This window comes from Leucopleurus acutus (genome assembly GCF_964270905.1).
Source record: "Leucopleurus acutus genome assembly, chromosome: 16".
NCBI classification, from domain to species: domain Eukaryota; kingdom Metazoa; phylum Chordata; class Mammalia; order Artiodactyla; family Delphinidae; genus Leucopleurus; species Leucopleurus acutus.
Genome location: NC_139158.1, coordinates 2,656,395 through 2,672,869, shown reverse-complemented (window position 1 = coordinate 2,672,869; position 16,475 = coordinate 2,656,395). Strand labels below are relative to the sequence as shown.

The window sequence follows — 16,475 nt, the reverse complement described above, 5'->3', positions numbered from 1 at the left end:
GACAGGCTACACTTCATCCTTCTTTGTAGAGCTGCCTCCTCTACAACTTTACCGCGACAATCCATGGCCACAAACCGCAAAGGCGCCACTGTACTCAAATGGCCCCTAAGCCTAGCGTGTTGCTCAATTTGCTTTTGGCTCTGCAGGTAATTACTGAGCGCCTTCACCTCTCTTCTTGTGTCACACTTCACTCTGAACTTGTAAGCTCATCCCAATATTCACAGAGGAAATAAAAATCCACAAGAAAACCCTCAGTTTTCCACAAGCATGTCTGCCAGACAACATGCGTCCAAACCCGTATCAGGCCCTGTTCTGTAGTGGAAGCTGCCCTTGACTCTATCAAAGGCTGTCCCTTGATGGGCTGCATACAGAGTGGTGAAGCCTGTGGACCACACCACACTGGGGCCCTCGTGCACGTGCTGGTGATGCGGGTGCCCATGCCACCCAGCCTCTACCTTCTCCGGGGCTCTGCCCCTCACTCACACTCTACTGCATCCTCACACTCTCCTTCTCTAGGAGAGAATTTCCATTAGCATATGAGTATTCTCTGTTATTTCCCACGTGAAGGAAAAAAAACAACCCCCTGACCTCATGGATCCTCACCATTTCTCTGCAGCCATTCTCGATAAAAATTCCCAAAGAGTTCTCATCTTGCTGTCTTTACTTTCTTCTCTGTTATTTAAATGTATTAAAATTGCAATTACCAAACATTTCCTAACTAGAGAAAAATAATAAAATGAAGACCAATGTTTCTAACATTCTATTTCCTCCTAGGTTCAATATTCCTTTTCCTCAAGCCCACTCTTAGTAGGTCTTCCAGCAAGTTCTCAGAAATGTAAATTCTCAGTCTGAAAATGTCTTCCTTTCTCCCTTACTTTTGGATATTAGTTTGGCTGGATATGAAATTCTGTGATGACAGTTATATCCTCAGGTACTATCATCTTCCCTATTATTGCTGTCAACTGTCATCTAATTGCCGTCCATTGAGGAAATCTGAATTACATGTATTGTTGCTTTTAAGGTTTCTTCTTTGTCTTTGAGGTTCTCCAGTTACACTACAATAAGCCTAGATTTGGATTTAGTTTTATTTATCCTATTTGCAGCTTTTTCTGCTTCTTGACTCTGAGGGTTCCTCATGTTAGGAAATATTGTAACAATTATGCCATTGAACATGATCTAGCCCCAACTCTCTCCATTCTTTCTTTCTGGGACCTGTCTTAGGTTTCTACTGATTATCCTCTACATCTCTTTGCCTGTCTTCTGTACTTTCCGTCTTTTTATCTCTGTGCCTGATTCTGAGTATTCTTCTCAGACCTACCAGAACAATATTTCTCACTTTAGCTGCAACAGTGTCTGCTCTTTCACCCATTCAATTGATTTTATAAATAAATGATTGTAGTTTTCACTTCAAGAAGTTTAGTTTTTCCCTACTTGGTTTTTTTTTTTTAAGATGTTGGGGGTAGTTTATTAATTAATTTATTTTTGCTGTGTTGGGTCTTCGTTTCTGTGCGAGGGCTTTCTCTAGTTGTGGCAAGCGGGGGCCACTCTTCATCGTGGTGCGCGGGCCTCTCACTATCGCGGCCTCTCTTTTTGCGGAGCACAGGCTCCAGACGCGCAGGCTCAGTAGTTGTGGCTCGCGGGCCTAGTTGCTCCGCAGCATGTGGGACCCTCCCAGACCAGGGCTCGAACCCGTGTCCCCTGCATTAGCAGGCAGATTCTCAACCACTGCACCACCAGGGAAGCCCTTGGTTCTTTTTAAAATCAGCACATTAAAAGATGTTCGACATCATTGGCCATTAGGGAAATGCAAATTAAAAACACAATGAGTTGTAATTAAATATCCATCGAGATGGCTAAAATTAAAAAAATAGTGACAACATTGAATGCTAGTGAGGAAGCAAAGAAACTGGGTCATTTGTACATCGTTGGTGGGATTATAAAATGGTACAGTAACTCTGGAAACAGTTTGTCATTTTCTTAAAAAAACTAAACATGCAAATATCACATAACCAGTCACTGCACTCCTGGGCATTTATCCCAGAGAAATGAAGACATGTCCACACAAAACATGTACAAGAATATTTACAGCAGCTTTATTCATAAGGGTGAAAAACTGTACACAGCCCAAATGTCCTTCACCTGGTGAAGGGTTACACACGCTGTGGTATGTCCACACCATGGAAAACTACACAATAAAAAGGAACCCAGCACTCACACATGCAGTAACCTGAACAGAGAATTATGCTGAGTGAAAAACGCCAATCCTAAAAGGTTACAGACTGCACAATTCCATTCATCAAACATCCTCTAAATGATACAATTATAGAAATGGAGAACAGATCCATGATTGCCAGGACTTAGGGTGGGGACAAAGGCTGGGGGAAAGTAGCTGTTGGTATAAGCGGCAACGTGGGGCCCTGTGGTGATGGGACTGTTCTGTGTTTTGAGTGTATCAGCGTCAATATCCTGGCTATGATGTGGCACCACAGCTCTGCGAGGTCTTACCTGGCTGTGATGCTCCACTACAGCTCTACGAGGTCTCACCTGTGATGCTGCACCACAACTCTACAAGGTCTCACCTGGCTGTGAGCTCTACTACAGCTCTACAAGACCTCACCCGGTAGGGGAACTGTTTAAAGGGCACATGGGATCTCCCTGTATTACTTCTTAACAACTGTATGTGAATCTACAATTAGCTCAAAATATTAAGTTTAACTAAAAATGAGGAAAAAACAAATACTGTATGATTTCACTTATATGAGGGACCCACTGGAGTCAAATTCAGAGAGACAGAAAGTAGAAGGGTGGGTGCCAAGAGCAGGGGGAGTGGGGAGTGGAGAGTTATCCTTTAACGGGGACAGAGCTGCAGTTTCACAAGACGAAAGAGTTCCAAAGATCGGTGGTGGTGATGGCTGCGCAACAATGTGAATATATTTAATGCCGCTGAATTTACGTGAAAAATAGTTAAGACGGTAAATTTCATGTGACACATATTTTAGCACAATTTCAAAAAATTTTCCAAAAACTAAAACCACAGCTCTTCCAAAGACGTCCCACTGTATACGGAATAAAACTCAGATTTCTTTCCATATTCTGGCACCTCCAGGATCCCATTCCCTTTCTCGGCCCCTTCTCTTTCCACTCCCTTTGCCCGCTGTTCACGAGGCCCTAAGCGCCAGACCACAGTTTAGCAAACACAACAGGCTTTGTATTTGCCTTTGCATGTATGTGGCCCCGGTGCTCAGAATATTCGTCCTCTAGATGTGTGCACGGCTGGATCTTTCAGACGTGAGCCCGAGAGAGCAGGGCAGCACAGAGGCAAAGTGTGGGCTCAAGAGTCAAAGGCTCTAACACTAACCAGCTGCTGGCCTCTCTCTGTCGTTCCTTTCAGCAAAGTGACGATAATAACGGTACAACCCATGGGGCTGCTGTGAGGATTCAACGAATCATTATAGAGAAAACACTTAAAATAGTGCCTGGTACTCAAAGAATATTTAATAACAATCATTATTAATACCACCTCGAGAATATCACAGCAATTATGTCGAATGAAAGAAGGCAGAAACAAAAGAGTTCATATGCCATGATTCTATTTAGAAGCAATGCTAGCATAAGCAAACTAACCTGTGGTAATAGAATGAGATTAGCAGGTGGGGCGGGGCAGGGATCAGGGGTAAGAACTGCCCCCTCGGGAACTTGCTTAGCGTGGTGATTACATCCGTGTACACATTTGTTAAAATTCATCAACCCGTGTGCTTAAAATCTGTACATTGTGTTGTATGTAAATTACAGCTCAATAAAGTGTCACCTTAAAATGTCACCTGCACGGAGAGGCGTCCTTGACCACTCGAGGCAGAGTGCCCACCTCCCTCCCCTCCCGCTCAGTTCTCTCCTGTCCCGCCCTCCATTTCCCTCATAGATTTCATCATCCCCAAAAGAACCCTGGTTATTAACCTGTTTCCACACTGAACCATAACTCAGCGAAGGCAGAAGCTTCGATGTCCTCATGCTGCTTCCTGTCCCGAGCAGCTACAACAGTGTCTGGCACAAAACAAGTGCTCAGTAAGCATCTACTGAGTGCAGGAAGGAGGAGAGAGGGGGAGGGAGAGACAGGCCTGGCCCTGAGCACCCTCCCATGAGCATAGCTGGTGTGAACACCAGAAAGGACCTCAGAGGTCTTTCACGTCACCTTCTTCATTTTTTTTTTTTTTTTTTGCGGTAAGCGGGCCTCTCACTGTTGTGGCCTCGTCCGTTGTGGAGCACAGGCTCCGGACACGCAGGGTCAGCGGCCATGGCTCACGGGCCCAGCCGCTCCGCGGCATGTGGGATCTTCCCGGACTGGGGCACGAACCCGCGTCCCCTGCACCGGCAGGCAGACTCTCAACCACTGTGCCACCAGGGAAACCCAACCTTCCTCATTTTTGACATGAGAAAATTGAGGCAAAGGAGAGTAAGTTTCCCAAGGTCAGAATTAATGGTGGAAGCAGGTCTGGAGCCCGTTATCTCCTAGTCTTTTTTACTTATACCAAATATGACTCAATTCACACGTACAGACATACTCTATAAACATTCACAAAATGCCTACAAAACATAATATAAAAATTTTAAAAGCATATTAATTTGAAAACCCAGTTAACTATAAAAATATCATTACAACCAGATCTACTTCCTTCAAGCATTAAGCTGTGACTTCCAATACACGTGCTAATTTAAACAAATCTTTCTTGCAGCAATTGAAATGGTAATAGGTGAATGGATGTTCAAGGATTTAAGCATAGACAATCATGAGTCAGACCGTTTCTAAGTCACCTGGGATGCTGTTTGCTGCCCATACTTCACAATTCAGATCATTCCTGGCAAGTCGTCTCACAAAGCTGACTGGAGGTTTGAAATATTTAATCTATAAACCACGCATTCCTAGGAAAACACATGCCAGTACACTTGTGCTTACACATTCCTGTCAGGTAGGCTACAGGATGCAGTTTGAGCACAAGAACCTGCAATTAAGCAAAAGAATGGAATTGCACAGGACGAGTTTCTGCGTCCTAATCTGATAACTGCCGACACAAATTACCTCCCGGAGGTCAGAGAAATACTGCATGACAGCAACATTCACATTTCATATTTTGAGAAATATAAGGAAACAAAGAACAGCTATCTAAACTGAAATAACACAGAACAATTTTATTATCAAATTAGACTGTATTTGTAAGACAAGGCTATAATCATCTTTGATACCCAAAGACAGCAAACTAACTGTTCGGATTCAGTAAATCAGAAAAATAAACAGGCACTTTTTTCATCTTCTCAGATAAATAAAACCTATAATTACCAATTCATAATTCTGAGTATAACTTATTCTCAATGCTTTCAAAATACTGGTTGCTTTCCCAAGATATATTTCTCCTTCATCAGCACCGTTTTCTCCTGAGGTTTGTTGTGCCATTTTTTTCCCTTTTTTCATGAGGATGTTTTTACAGATATTACATGATTTTTCTTCACATTTCTTCATTCATTCATTCACTTTCCAATATTGCATTTCTGCTCTGCATAACACCAGGCCAGACAGAGTTATAAAAACAAAGACATTTTAGATGGTCAATACCCAGGGGAGGTGAAAACCACTTGCGGAGGCAGGACCTACACATAGAGCACGGGGTTCATGACTCTCACTAGCTAAACACTCAAGGTGAGATGTTGAGAGAAAGAGCTGCTGAGCCTGGCACGTGAAGGTCATGGGTGTAGACCCTCAGCTTAACTGCTCCTGGCCTGAGACTGCTGTTGTCCCACCTCCCCAACTTATTAGTTCCCTACAGAGTCTGCTCCCTTCACCCGCTTTGCCATGTTACCTAACAAATTCAACTGTTCCAGGCATTAGGACCTGGATATCCTTGGGAGGCCAGGAAAGTGCCGCCTTGGCCCCTGCTCCTTGGGCCTCGGGAGCAGCCCTGGTTACCACGCTGTCCTCTCCTTCTGGTGGTTTGGTTCTGTAGTTCTCTAAATATGCCAACATATTTTCTTTTTGCTTAGCCAGAGCCATCCTCTGTAACTTGCAGCTAAGGGCATCTTAAGTGAAACGACAGAACTCTTTGGGCTTCGCTAACTGGCTTATGTAGTCCATACACAGCTTTAAAGACCTATAAATATCAACACGGCAACAACCCCCAAGTTTAACCAAGATCTCTTGGCTAACCTTGAGTCTGATATATACAACTATCTAACGACTGGACCCCCTTGGCCACCTACTAGCACATCACACTTAACATGTCCGACACGAATTTCAGACACCACCACCAACCCCCCGCACACAGACCAGCACTGTTTCACCCCAAATCATCTCCCCATTTCAGAAAGTGGTAACTCCATCCTATCAGTTGCTGAGGCCAAAATTCTTGAGTTACCCATGGCTTCTCTCCTCTCATACCCTACATCCAGTCCAATGGGAAATCCCATTGTTTCTACTTTCAAACTATATCAGCATCTGACACTTCTCACCACCCTGATCCGAGTCACCTGAATTACTGCAGAAACCCCTCACAGGCCTCCTGCTTCTGATTCTGTCACCCTACAGCCTGTTCTTAACATAATTCTCTCTTTTTTTTTTATTTAATAAATTTATTTATTTATTTCTGGCTGTGTTGGGTCTTTGTTGCTGCATGCGGGCTTTCTCTAGTTGCGGCGAGTAGGGGCTACTCTTCGTTGTGGTGCATGGGCTTCTCATTGTGGTGGCTTCTCTTGTTGCGGAGCATGGGATCTAGGCACGTGGGTTCCAGTAGTTGTGGTTCGCAGGCTCCGTAGTTGTGGCGCACGGGCTTAGCTGCTCCGCGGCATGTGGGATCTTCCCAGACTAGGGATCGGACCTGTGTCCCTTGCGTTGGCAGGTGGACTCTTAACCACTGCGCTACCAGGGAAGTCTCTGTTCTCAACATAATTCTTAATAGAAGAACCCTAAGTGAGATTGTATCACTCCTCTGCTCAGATCCTCAGAGCAAACGCCCAGCTCCTCACTATGGCTAAGTAATCTGGTTCTGGAATCTGGCCCCAGGGCCCTGATCACCTCATCTCCAGCCCTCTCCCTGGCTCCACACCAGCCCCACTGGCCTCCCTGCTGCTGCTCAAACACGCCGGCACGGTCCTCCCTCAGAGCTTTCACACGTGCTCTTCTCACCAATACACCCCCGTGCCTCACTCCCTGGATTCATTCAGGGCTCTGCTCATAGTCTAGTACCCGAGAGGCCTTCTCTGATTTCATGTCTAAAATGGCCACCACCCCATCCTGCGCCCCTACTCTGTCACCCTGCTCTGTGTTCTCCTCACTACGTGTCATCAGCTGGCATATCCTACACTCAGCAGGCTGGCATCTGTTTCCTTCCAGGTGGACGTAGGCTCCCTGAGGACAGGATCTTTCTTTTGTTTACTGCTGTCTATTCAGAGTATGCCCTGCACAAGGACCTGGTGAATGAATGAAACACAATGCCCAAATCGCAGTCAGAACTTCGCTAGCTTTTCATCCAGCCTTTCTCGCGTGAATGTGAAGCAGCTCAGGTACCCCGGCTCTTCTGGAGATGATGATGAATTTCTGCTATGTTTCCTACACAGTCTAGTCTTTTTTTTTTTTTTTTTTTGCGGTACGCGGGCCTCTCACTGTTGTGGCCTCTCCCGCTGCGGAGCACAGGCTCCGGACGCACAGGCTCAGCGGCCATGGCTCACGGGCCCAGCCGCTCCGCGGCATGTGGGATCTTCCCAGACCGGGGCACGAACCCGTGTCCCCTGCATCGGCAGGCGGACTCTCAACCACTGCGCCACCAGGGAAGCCCTACACAGTCTATTCTTCATTCAACAATATGCAGCCGAAGAACAAGGAGCCCCTGACAGGGTGCCGCATTCTGCACAGGATCATCAACCCTGTGCCTCTCGCTGCCATCCACCCTGCGCTAAGGTAACTCACGATCCCTATATCGAGATAATTTCTGTCTCCATCTCCCACTAGACCTCTGAATTTAATAAAGTCCATGCCTTAATTGGAAGGCCACATTTGCCTTCTCTTTGTCAAAAATTTCTGAAGACAGGGAGCAACAGACCTAATACAGAAAGGATGAACAATGCACATGCAGGGATGCTCATTGTTGACGAGGGTGTGTGTGTTTGTGCGAGCCTGTGGCTCATGGCAAACCCAGGTTAACCTATAGCATTTCAAATTGAAACCTGGTGTTCTAAAAAAGGAGAAAAAAGTTGAAAGCAGTGTAAGGAGAAAATACATCAAAAGCACGAAGAAGGTTCAGAAAGTAAAGTGAAAAGAAGAATTGGCCTGATGCAGAAGAGAGCATGGGATTTATAGCCAGACAGATCTGGGTTTGAGTCCCAGCTCTGCCATTTGTCAGCTGTGTGCCCTTGGGTGGGTCACGTAACGTCTCCAATCTTCAGTTCCGATGGCTAATTATACCTGCCTCAGAAGGCGAACGTGAGGATTACAGAAGGTGTGTTTAGAGTAGTACTCAATACATAACAGCTGCTGTTACAATTATTAATAGACTACTCAACTAATTTTTCAAGTTGAGGAACATTAAACTTACTGTTTCCCTTGAAAATGAAGAAAAAGCCTAAAGCTCACAGTTTTAAGGTCATGAGATAGTATTAAAAAATACAGGGGTGGGGTGGCAAGATGAGGTTCTCCCTCCCCATGACAAAGGGACGTCTCTCCCCTGTGTTAGGGAGCTGACCTCAGATAACCAGGCTAAAAGCAGGAGGAGAGGCTTGACCTGTTTCGACAGGTGCAGAACACTTTGAGCCAGACGTTCCATTTTGAAGTGATACCTGGTGGCACAGAACAGATCTAATGCCATCTGAGTTCTGTCTGCCAACCGTCTGGGCAGAGGCAATGCATAAATGCCCTTCCATCTGATGTCCAAGCTGAACTTTATTAGATGTGTAAAGTAATACATCTTTGAATGATGCATAAACTTGTGGAGAAAACCATGCAATGCTGATTTATGGTATCTTGCACAGCAGGTACTTAAATAAATATGGGGGTGATGATGAGGTGGAAAATATGAAACTAAAGGACCTTGAGAAAGTGTAAATATCCATAATCAGCCTCATCTCATCTCTTAAATAAAAAAAGCTATACAGGCATATTATTCCACTGAGATTGGAGATTCATCAATAGCTTCATGGTTGTAAGCAGACCGTTTGTTTGCTAGGACACTAAGTTAAAGCCCTACTAGCGTCTTTGCCTTATTAGCTCACCAGGAATTAAACAGTCTTTAGCAAGAACTTGCAAGTTAAAAAAAAACCAGCTTATAAAATTAAGAGTTATTTCATTCTGTATCCTTTTATACTTCTTGAGTAAACGTTGTCTCACGAACATAGCTAGACCACAGGTTAACAAATGAATTACTCTGTAGTTGTACGCTGCTGAGTTAAAATAATCCTTCCACCGTTGACATTAGTTAGAAGCTCCAGTGTTTGAGAGGAAGCCTAATCCAATCTACCCACCCCTCCTTGTACCAGCTCTTCCCCAGCACTCATCCCACCTTTGCCCAGCCACACTGTGCTCAACACTAGGACCTTCCAGAATATTTCACAAGAATCTCTCTCAGCTGCCTTTTTCTTTTCAGCCTAACAGTCTTCTAAGAGAATGAGAAATTGATCCTCGTCTTTGTTTCACCCCAACTCCAGAGGCATTTGTTATAGTTGGAATGAATATAAAGGTGGATACATAAGCAACTTTTAATAAAATAAAGAAAAAGGATAGAAGTTATCCCATTTTTCCAACGTAATTTATATTTTTACTAGAATCTTAAAATATGGATTTTACATATTTCAATATTTTTCCTGTTTCCAATAACCAAAATAGAAACATTTGCTAAATAAGCTTAAGAACTGTGTAGGCTCAAGCAGAGCTCTGACGCCCAAGTGGAAAAGCGGCGATACTGGACTTAGAGAAGGGACTGCACGGATGCTCAGATGGGGAGAAAGCACATTTGAAAACTGTTCAGCAAATTGCCTTCACATATCCTTTTTGGGGGAAAAAAAGCGCATTTTCTTCTCACAATTTTTTTTTTTGTCTGAGTGCAACCATCTGAAGGCATAAATATTTGACGTTTAGCCCAAGCTTATAGCATTTCACAATTCTTTCAGAAACATCCATCCTCAAAGTCTTTATATTCGGTATATTATCTTTAAATTACCTTGCAAAATGCCCACTTATAAAATATATACCAAATGTTCTTTTTAATCACTTAAAGCTCCAAATGCAGAAACTGTTTGGCATTAGATAAATATCTTAAATGTGAAATAGGCAAGAACACCCTGAAATAATGCTTAACTAATCACAAGGCAACTACTCTGCAGTAGATGGGTGAACCACTAATTAGACAAAAGGAAATAAAACTGTCATGGTAGGATAAAAGGATAGAGAGAAATAAGCAGCAGTTACTGTTTTATCGTCAGAGAAAGTAGCATCAAACACGGCTCAGTAAGAGGGAAAAACCCCACAGCTCTATAAGTAAATACGAGCGCTCATTAAATCAGTACTTGGCGCTAAACACAACTCAGGATGAAAATGACATCCCAGAAGTGCATTCAAAAAAGGAAAAAAAATACCATAAAGAGTATGTAAAGGTGCTTTAGTTAGGCTATGCGGCATATTAAAGAATAATATCACATGACAATTTTCTTAAACTGCTTAAAAATTTCCAAGCCAGTCTTCAAATAGCTGTTTATTAAGGATTGAGGTAGGTCTACTAGACCAGGTTAGTCTTTTCAAAGTTTAATTGGTACACTTAATATGGAAATGGTACCAACAAGTGTAATGAGATGTATTTTAAACTTTAAAGTTTGGAACAACTTACATTCTGTTGCTTGGAATAATCTTGTGCCCTTCTCTGAACCAAGTCACTTGAGGTCTGGGGCAGCTGGTGATGGGCAGTAAGTTGAGTACAGCTGCATGTCCTTGAGAGACCAGTTTTCTCTGATCTGTATCCATGAAATTTCCCATATCTGCAAAGAAAAATCAGACCTTTTAAGTTTCAGAAAATTCTTTTTTGAGGGGGTGGGAGGTCAAAGATGGAAATAACTATATTTTATTGCAAAGTCACCAATGTTGCTATAATTAAGCAGTAAGACCAGAGGCGAGCAGTAATGCTGATGAGTGCAGACTGGGTGGTAAAGTGGAGCATAAGGCAAAGCCATGTGCCTCCAAAGTACCCACGAAGTGCGTGAATCAGCAGAACTTCATGGTCTTTGTGTCGCTGCAATAATACAATGAAATGTTTGCAACCAATTTTAATATTGAAATAAATTGTGGAAAAGCATCCTCATGCCACATGAAGCATTTTCCCAGAAATGATAATAAAATGATTTCAGACATCCCCTGGCTCCCAGATCTCTCCAGCTGGTTCTACCCAGGCACCCGCCGCTGTCCTGCTCAGTTTCTCCTTTTCTTTGTTTCTGGGGTGAATGCTCCCTAAAAGATCTTTTGGGAGAAATATTTAACCATTGATTAATTTTTAGAGGTTCTCCAAACCCCATACTACTGACTTAATTGGGGGCAGGTAGGTTTTGTTCCAGTCTTTGTGCTACTGGTTTACAACATTTAAAAAATGAGATCACAGGAAAAAAAACCCGGTCTTTAGAATGTGGGTATATGTGGCCAATTTTTAAATCAGTACCATTTGATAGTTTCTAAAAATTTCCATATTATGATTAGCTACAGATATATGTATACACACATTGATATGGCATATATACTACATTTTTGTCTGAACGCATATAAATTTGGAACAGTCCATAAAAGATCTCTATTATCAACGGATTTGTGATCCAGAAGAAATTACTGACTATGTTACAAGCAGTGTTTAATAGCCTAGGAAAAGATGAAACAAATGAAACAGATTAGGAAAATATGCACGGTTATTTTAAAGTAAAGTGAAATTTGTTATCAAAGAGAAGGAGAAAAGAGATAAAATCTAGCGCTAGAGGTAAAGGATAGAAACAAGGATATTATATTAGACAATTTATTAAATATAATAAATTCTAAGCTTATTCAAATATGTTTTGGGTATTGACCTTAATTTTTTATTTATGAATTATGTTTTCAATTATTCAATTGAATAAAAGTTCTGAATTATTCTGAAGACAGGTTTAGTTGAGTGACTTCATCAACACAGTTCAGAAAAATGTAAGCCTCCCTAGTAATTAAAACTATAACTAAACATGTATAGCAACAGCACCTTACCCAGTCACTAGTAATTACTGTAGAAAAGTAGAATAACTAGAAATTATTTTAATTTATACAGTAACACTGAAAACCACAAGCCTTAACTGGGGTCAAAATGACATATGAGAAAATATTGTCATCATTGGTTCACACACCCCAATTTAGGAGCTTTTTAGAGTTCTCTAAATCTATTATAACATATTTATATGTAATTTAAAATTTCTTAACACTTCTTGCTTTCTTTTAAATGAAGAGACATTTTGGTAGTAAATTCAAAATATAATAAAGCCTACAAGCCATTTTAGATGGACCCTACCCATCACAGATTTTGGACTAGGAAAGTATTAAATGTTTTGCATCAGCCAACTTCCCTCTCCACATCCTCCTAAAGACTACACCAAAATTCAAGGCCCCTGCATTCCGATATCCCCTCCAGTTACTTTCAAAGGTTTCATTCTCCAAAATGGCCTGCCCAGTAGAGAATTAATTCACTACAGCATTAATACATGCTATCCACGTACTTTTTGTTGTGCAGCTGAAGGATTTCTAAACAAATCACTGGAAAGAACTGAATATGAATTGATAAAAATTTAACTAATTGGATTTAATCTTTTATTTTAAAACTATCTGAACCTGGATATGATAAAAGCTAAGAGCAGCTAACTCATACAACAGAAGGCATCTTGCTCATTTTCTAAATCCTCAACAGAGCCTTATCTATTGAATTGAAAACAGTGGCATTTACCTCATTAGCCCCAGATCATGGTCAGACCAGCTGCATTAGCTATTTACTTCTCTCAATCGATTTTAGAAACTATACTATTCCAAATAGAACCCAAGATAGAAACTCGACTCCCACCGTGGTTAAAATGATTTTGCTCAGTGTTTTGTTATTTAACGTTTGTAGGTCTTTTCAGTGTTCACATACATGCGACTTGAACTTCTGATCTTCTCTGCAAGAGGGCGCCCATTCTGTTTCGAACCACACAGCGGTAAAACCCAGCATCCAGCCTCTGTAAAGATGGAATAACATACCTGCCAAACACCAAAAAGCAGTGTTAATGGTTCCGTACCTAGGCAGCCAGCCTTGGCATCTCATCTAGTATACTTTGGTATCTAGTACCAAAAATATTTAATTTTTGATAAACTAATATCTATGCAAGCTTTCCCTGACCTACAATACTTACTGCAACTGCAATTGATTTGTGAGATTATTTACTTGCTATTTGTCTCTCCAACTAGACTGTAAATATCACATGAAGCTAGGTTCTGGAACTGTCTTGTTCACCATTGTACCCCTGTGCCATCACGTAGTATCAACAGATATCACTCAAAACTGCCTGAATGAATAAGAACTGTTAAATAGCTAAAAATCATTACAAGTAAACCAGACCTTTCAATGTTTTTTTTATAATTCTATCTCTCAGAATTTCTAAAATTATTTCTAGAACTGGCAATGGTCTTCACATAATGTGTTGTGTCATTCTGCATCAAAGTTCAAACAACGCAGGATGAGACACAGGTGTCATTCAGGCAAAGCAAGCAGTGACATCAGGGCACAACTCCCCTCTCCAGTCCCCACAGCGAGCAGACATCTCCCAACACCACTTACATACTTTCCTTACTTCACATATGGCTTGACATTAACTTCTAAAACTTTTTTGATTGACTGGGAGGTTATTTCATTTGTATTTTCCATTCCTATGACTATAAGTAACCATCCCTCAACTCAATGCCTTTCTAAAAACGTCAGTAAATTTTACAGGGGGGACAAAGTAGCTAGAAGATACAGTTTCCATAAAAGCCCTGGTTTAGGTTTACGGTTAGTTTTATAATTCAGGATATTTTTAAATCCACGAACAAGCAGGAGGTACAACCGAGGACCACTTCATGTGAGTTCTGCAGCTCCGGAGCTCAAACCTTTCGTGCTACCTAGAAGAGCGCATTTAATTGGTTTCTAAGCCATATTCACCAAAAATCAAGAATAAGGGGCTTCCCTGGTGGCGCAGTGGTTGAGAATCTGCCTGCCAATGCAGGGGACACGGGTTCGAGCCCTGGTCTGGGAGGATCCCACATGCCGCGGAGCAACTGGGCCCATGAGCCACAACTACTGAGCCTGCATGTCTGGAGCCTGTGCTCCGCAACAGGAGAGGCCGCGATAGTAAGAGGCCCGCGATGAAGAGTGGCCCCCACTTGCCGCAACTGGAGAAAGCCCTCGCACAGAAACGAAGACCCAACACGGCAATCAATCAATCAATCACTCAATCACTCAATAAAAGACTAAGGCTTGATTTTCACACATGGGAGGGTGCCTATCCTAAGAAAGAATAAGAGAGCTAAAACCCAATCAAATAGGAGCCTGCTTTCCAAAAACAAGAGAAAACACAGTGATGCTATGCTTTCTAAAAACATGTTCTGATAATAGTTATCTTCAAGTTAAAAATATTTCCTCTTACAAAGTATAATCAGAGAAACCTAAAAAAAAAAAAAAAAAAAATCAGGTAAAAGGCACCAAGTATGGTATGGTTTATTTGCTCAGACCTTACACATACCTTAACATCACCTACATTCAACTAATCGCGCCTCTTTTTATTCAAGTATGTCCAATTAGTCAACTGGAAAAAGGAACTGATAGGCATAATTTTTAAATGAATGAAACATTTGGACAATACAGGTAATTCAGTATTAAGCAAATATTAATCAGAGCGTGTTTACCGTCTGATAACCATCTTGAGATCTTACGAGCAAGATTAATAAAATATTTTATGAAAAAATACTGCTGAGTCTCAGTCTTCAAAATTTTACTCTATTCTGAGGAATGGTTTATCTCAAACAAAAAATTAATTAGTGCAGACAATCAGGACAATACCAAACTGAACACAAAGAGTCAAAATGCCATTTATTTAAATTACAAATCAAGACTAGAAGGATGAGCAGCTTTGATTACACACTATGATTGTAATTAGGAGAGATTTTGAGATTAGGTTAAAACAAAGTCAATAAAAGCTTTTGGAAAAGGAATAACACAAGTTATTGGAGTACATATTTGAAAAACTACAAGAGCAGTTTCATCATTGCAAGCTAACCACATTTATACGATTGTTATTCATTTCATTTTTCCTTTTTTGCAGTATCCTGAATAGATTTTATATTCTTTTTGTTTGTTTGTTTTGGTTTTTTTGTTTGTTTTGGTTTTGTGGTACGCGGGCCTCTCACTGTTGTGGCCTCTCCCATTGTGGAGCACAGGCTCTGGACGCGCAGGCTCAGCGGCCATGGCTCACGGGCCCAGCCGCTCCGCGGCATGTGGGATCTTCCTGGACCGGGGCACAAACCCGCGTCCTCTGCATCGGCAGGCGGACTCTCAACCACTGCGCCACCAGAGAAGCCCTAGATTTTATACTCTTATGAATTTCTATAGTAATCCTGTGTACTAATGCACAAAAGCAGCACTGCTTTCAAACAACTGGGAGAAACAGATACAAAACTGAATATTAGGCATATGCTGTTTTGTACTGTCTCTTTAGTCTAATGTCTCACCAGGGAAAAAATATACAAAAAAGTGGCAAAGTACTCCACCTATTACAGGAATTCCTACACAAATTATGTTTACCCAACAGATGGGAATATTCACTGGAAGCCTATTGTTTATAAACACACATTTTTAAGCAGAGAAAGTTTTCTGGCTCCTTATAAGTATGATCAAATCCTAGCACCATATGCCACTCAAATATAGAAAATGCCTGCTCCTGTTTCAAATAAGCACAGCTGGGAATGTTTGTATTCACTGTTTCAAGGCAGAATCTACTAGACTAACAGAACCTTTTCCAGGGCTAGTTCATTATCAGGAAGAGCAAATTAAAGAAAATCAAACACAAAGTCACAACAAACCCAAGGGTTTAAACGCTCATTTCTGCTACGTAGCAGACTACCTCAGTTCCGAACTGCCACTCGGAATGGGCAACAAGAGCAACTCTAGAATTTCTCTAAGAAGCAGTTTTAGGTCCATTTCCGTCTGTGAACAATCGCTTGACTAGCCCTGCCTGGAGAGGATATCTGACATTTTTTGTGTGCCTGGGGTCTGCACCATGTTCTTGTATTTGCAGGGTTCTCCACCATGAGTCCTGGTGGAGGCGGACCCCTACATCAGCAGGGCACAGGAATGAGACACCACAGGACCACTGCACACACGTGCGCTGGGCTTTCAGATCTGGGGCTGGCGATGCACAGGGGCAGGGCTAAAGGAGAATCTGTCCAA

The 16,475-nt window shown here is 42.0% G+C and overlaps 1 protein-coding gene across 1 annotated transcript in view; it reads right to left on the bottom strand.

Moving 5' to 3' along the window:
* SDK1 (sidekick cell adhesion molecule 1) overlaps nucleotides 1-16,475 on the bottom strand; it is a gene marked incomplete at both ends in the record, with an annotated part of 817,684 nt that overhangs the window by 506,248 nt on the left and 294,961 nt on the right. Inside the window, 2 exons of the mRNA XM_082858150.1 lie at nucleotides 10,854-11,001; nucleotides 13,149-13,255. Of these exons, the coding sequence (XP_082714276.1) occupies nucleotides 10,854-11,001; nucleotides 13,149-13,255 (255 nt within the window). The remainder of the gene's footprint in view (nucleotides 1-10,853; nucleotides 11,002-13,148; nucleotides 13,256-16,475) is intronic.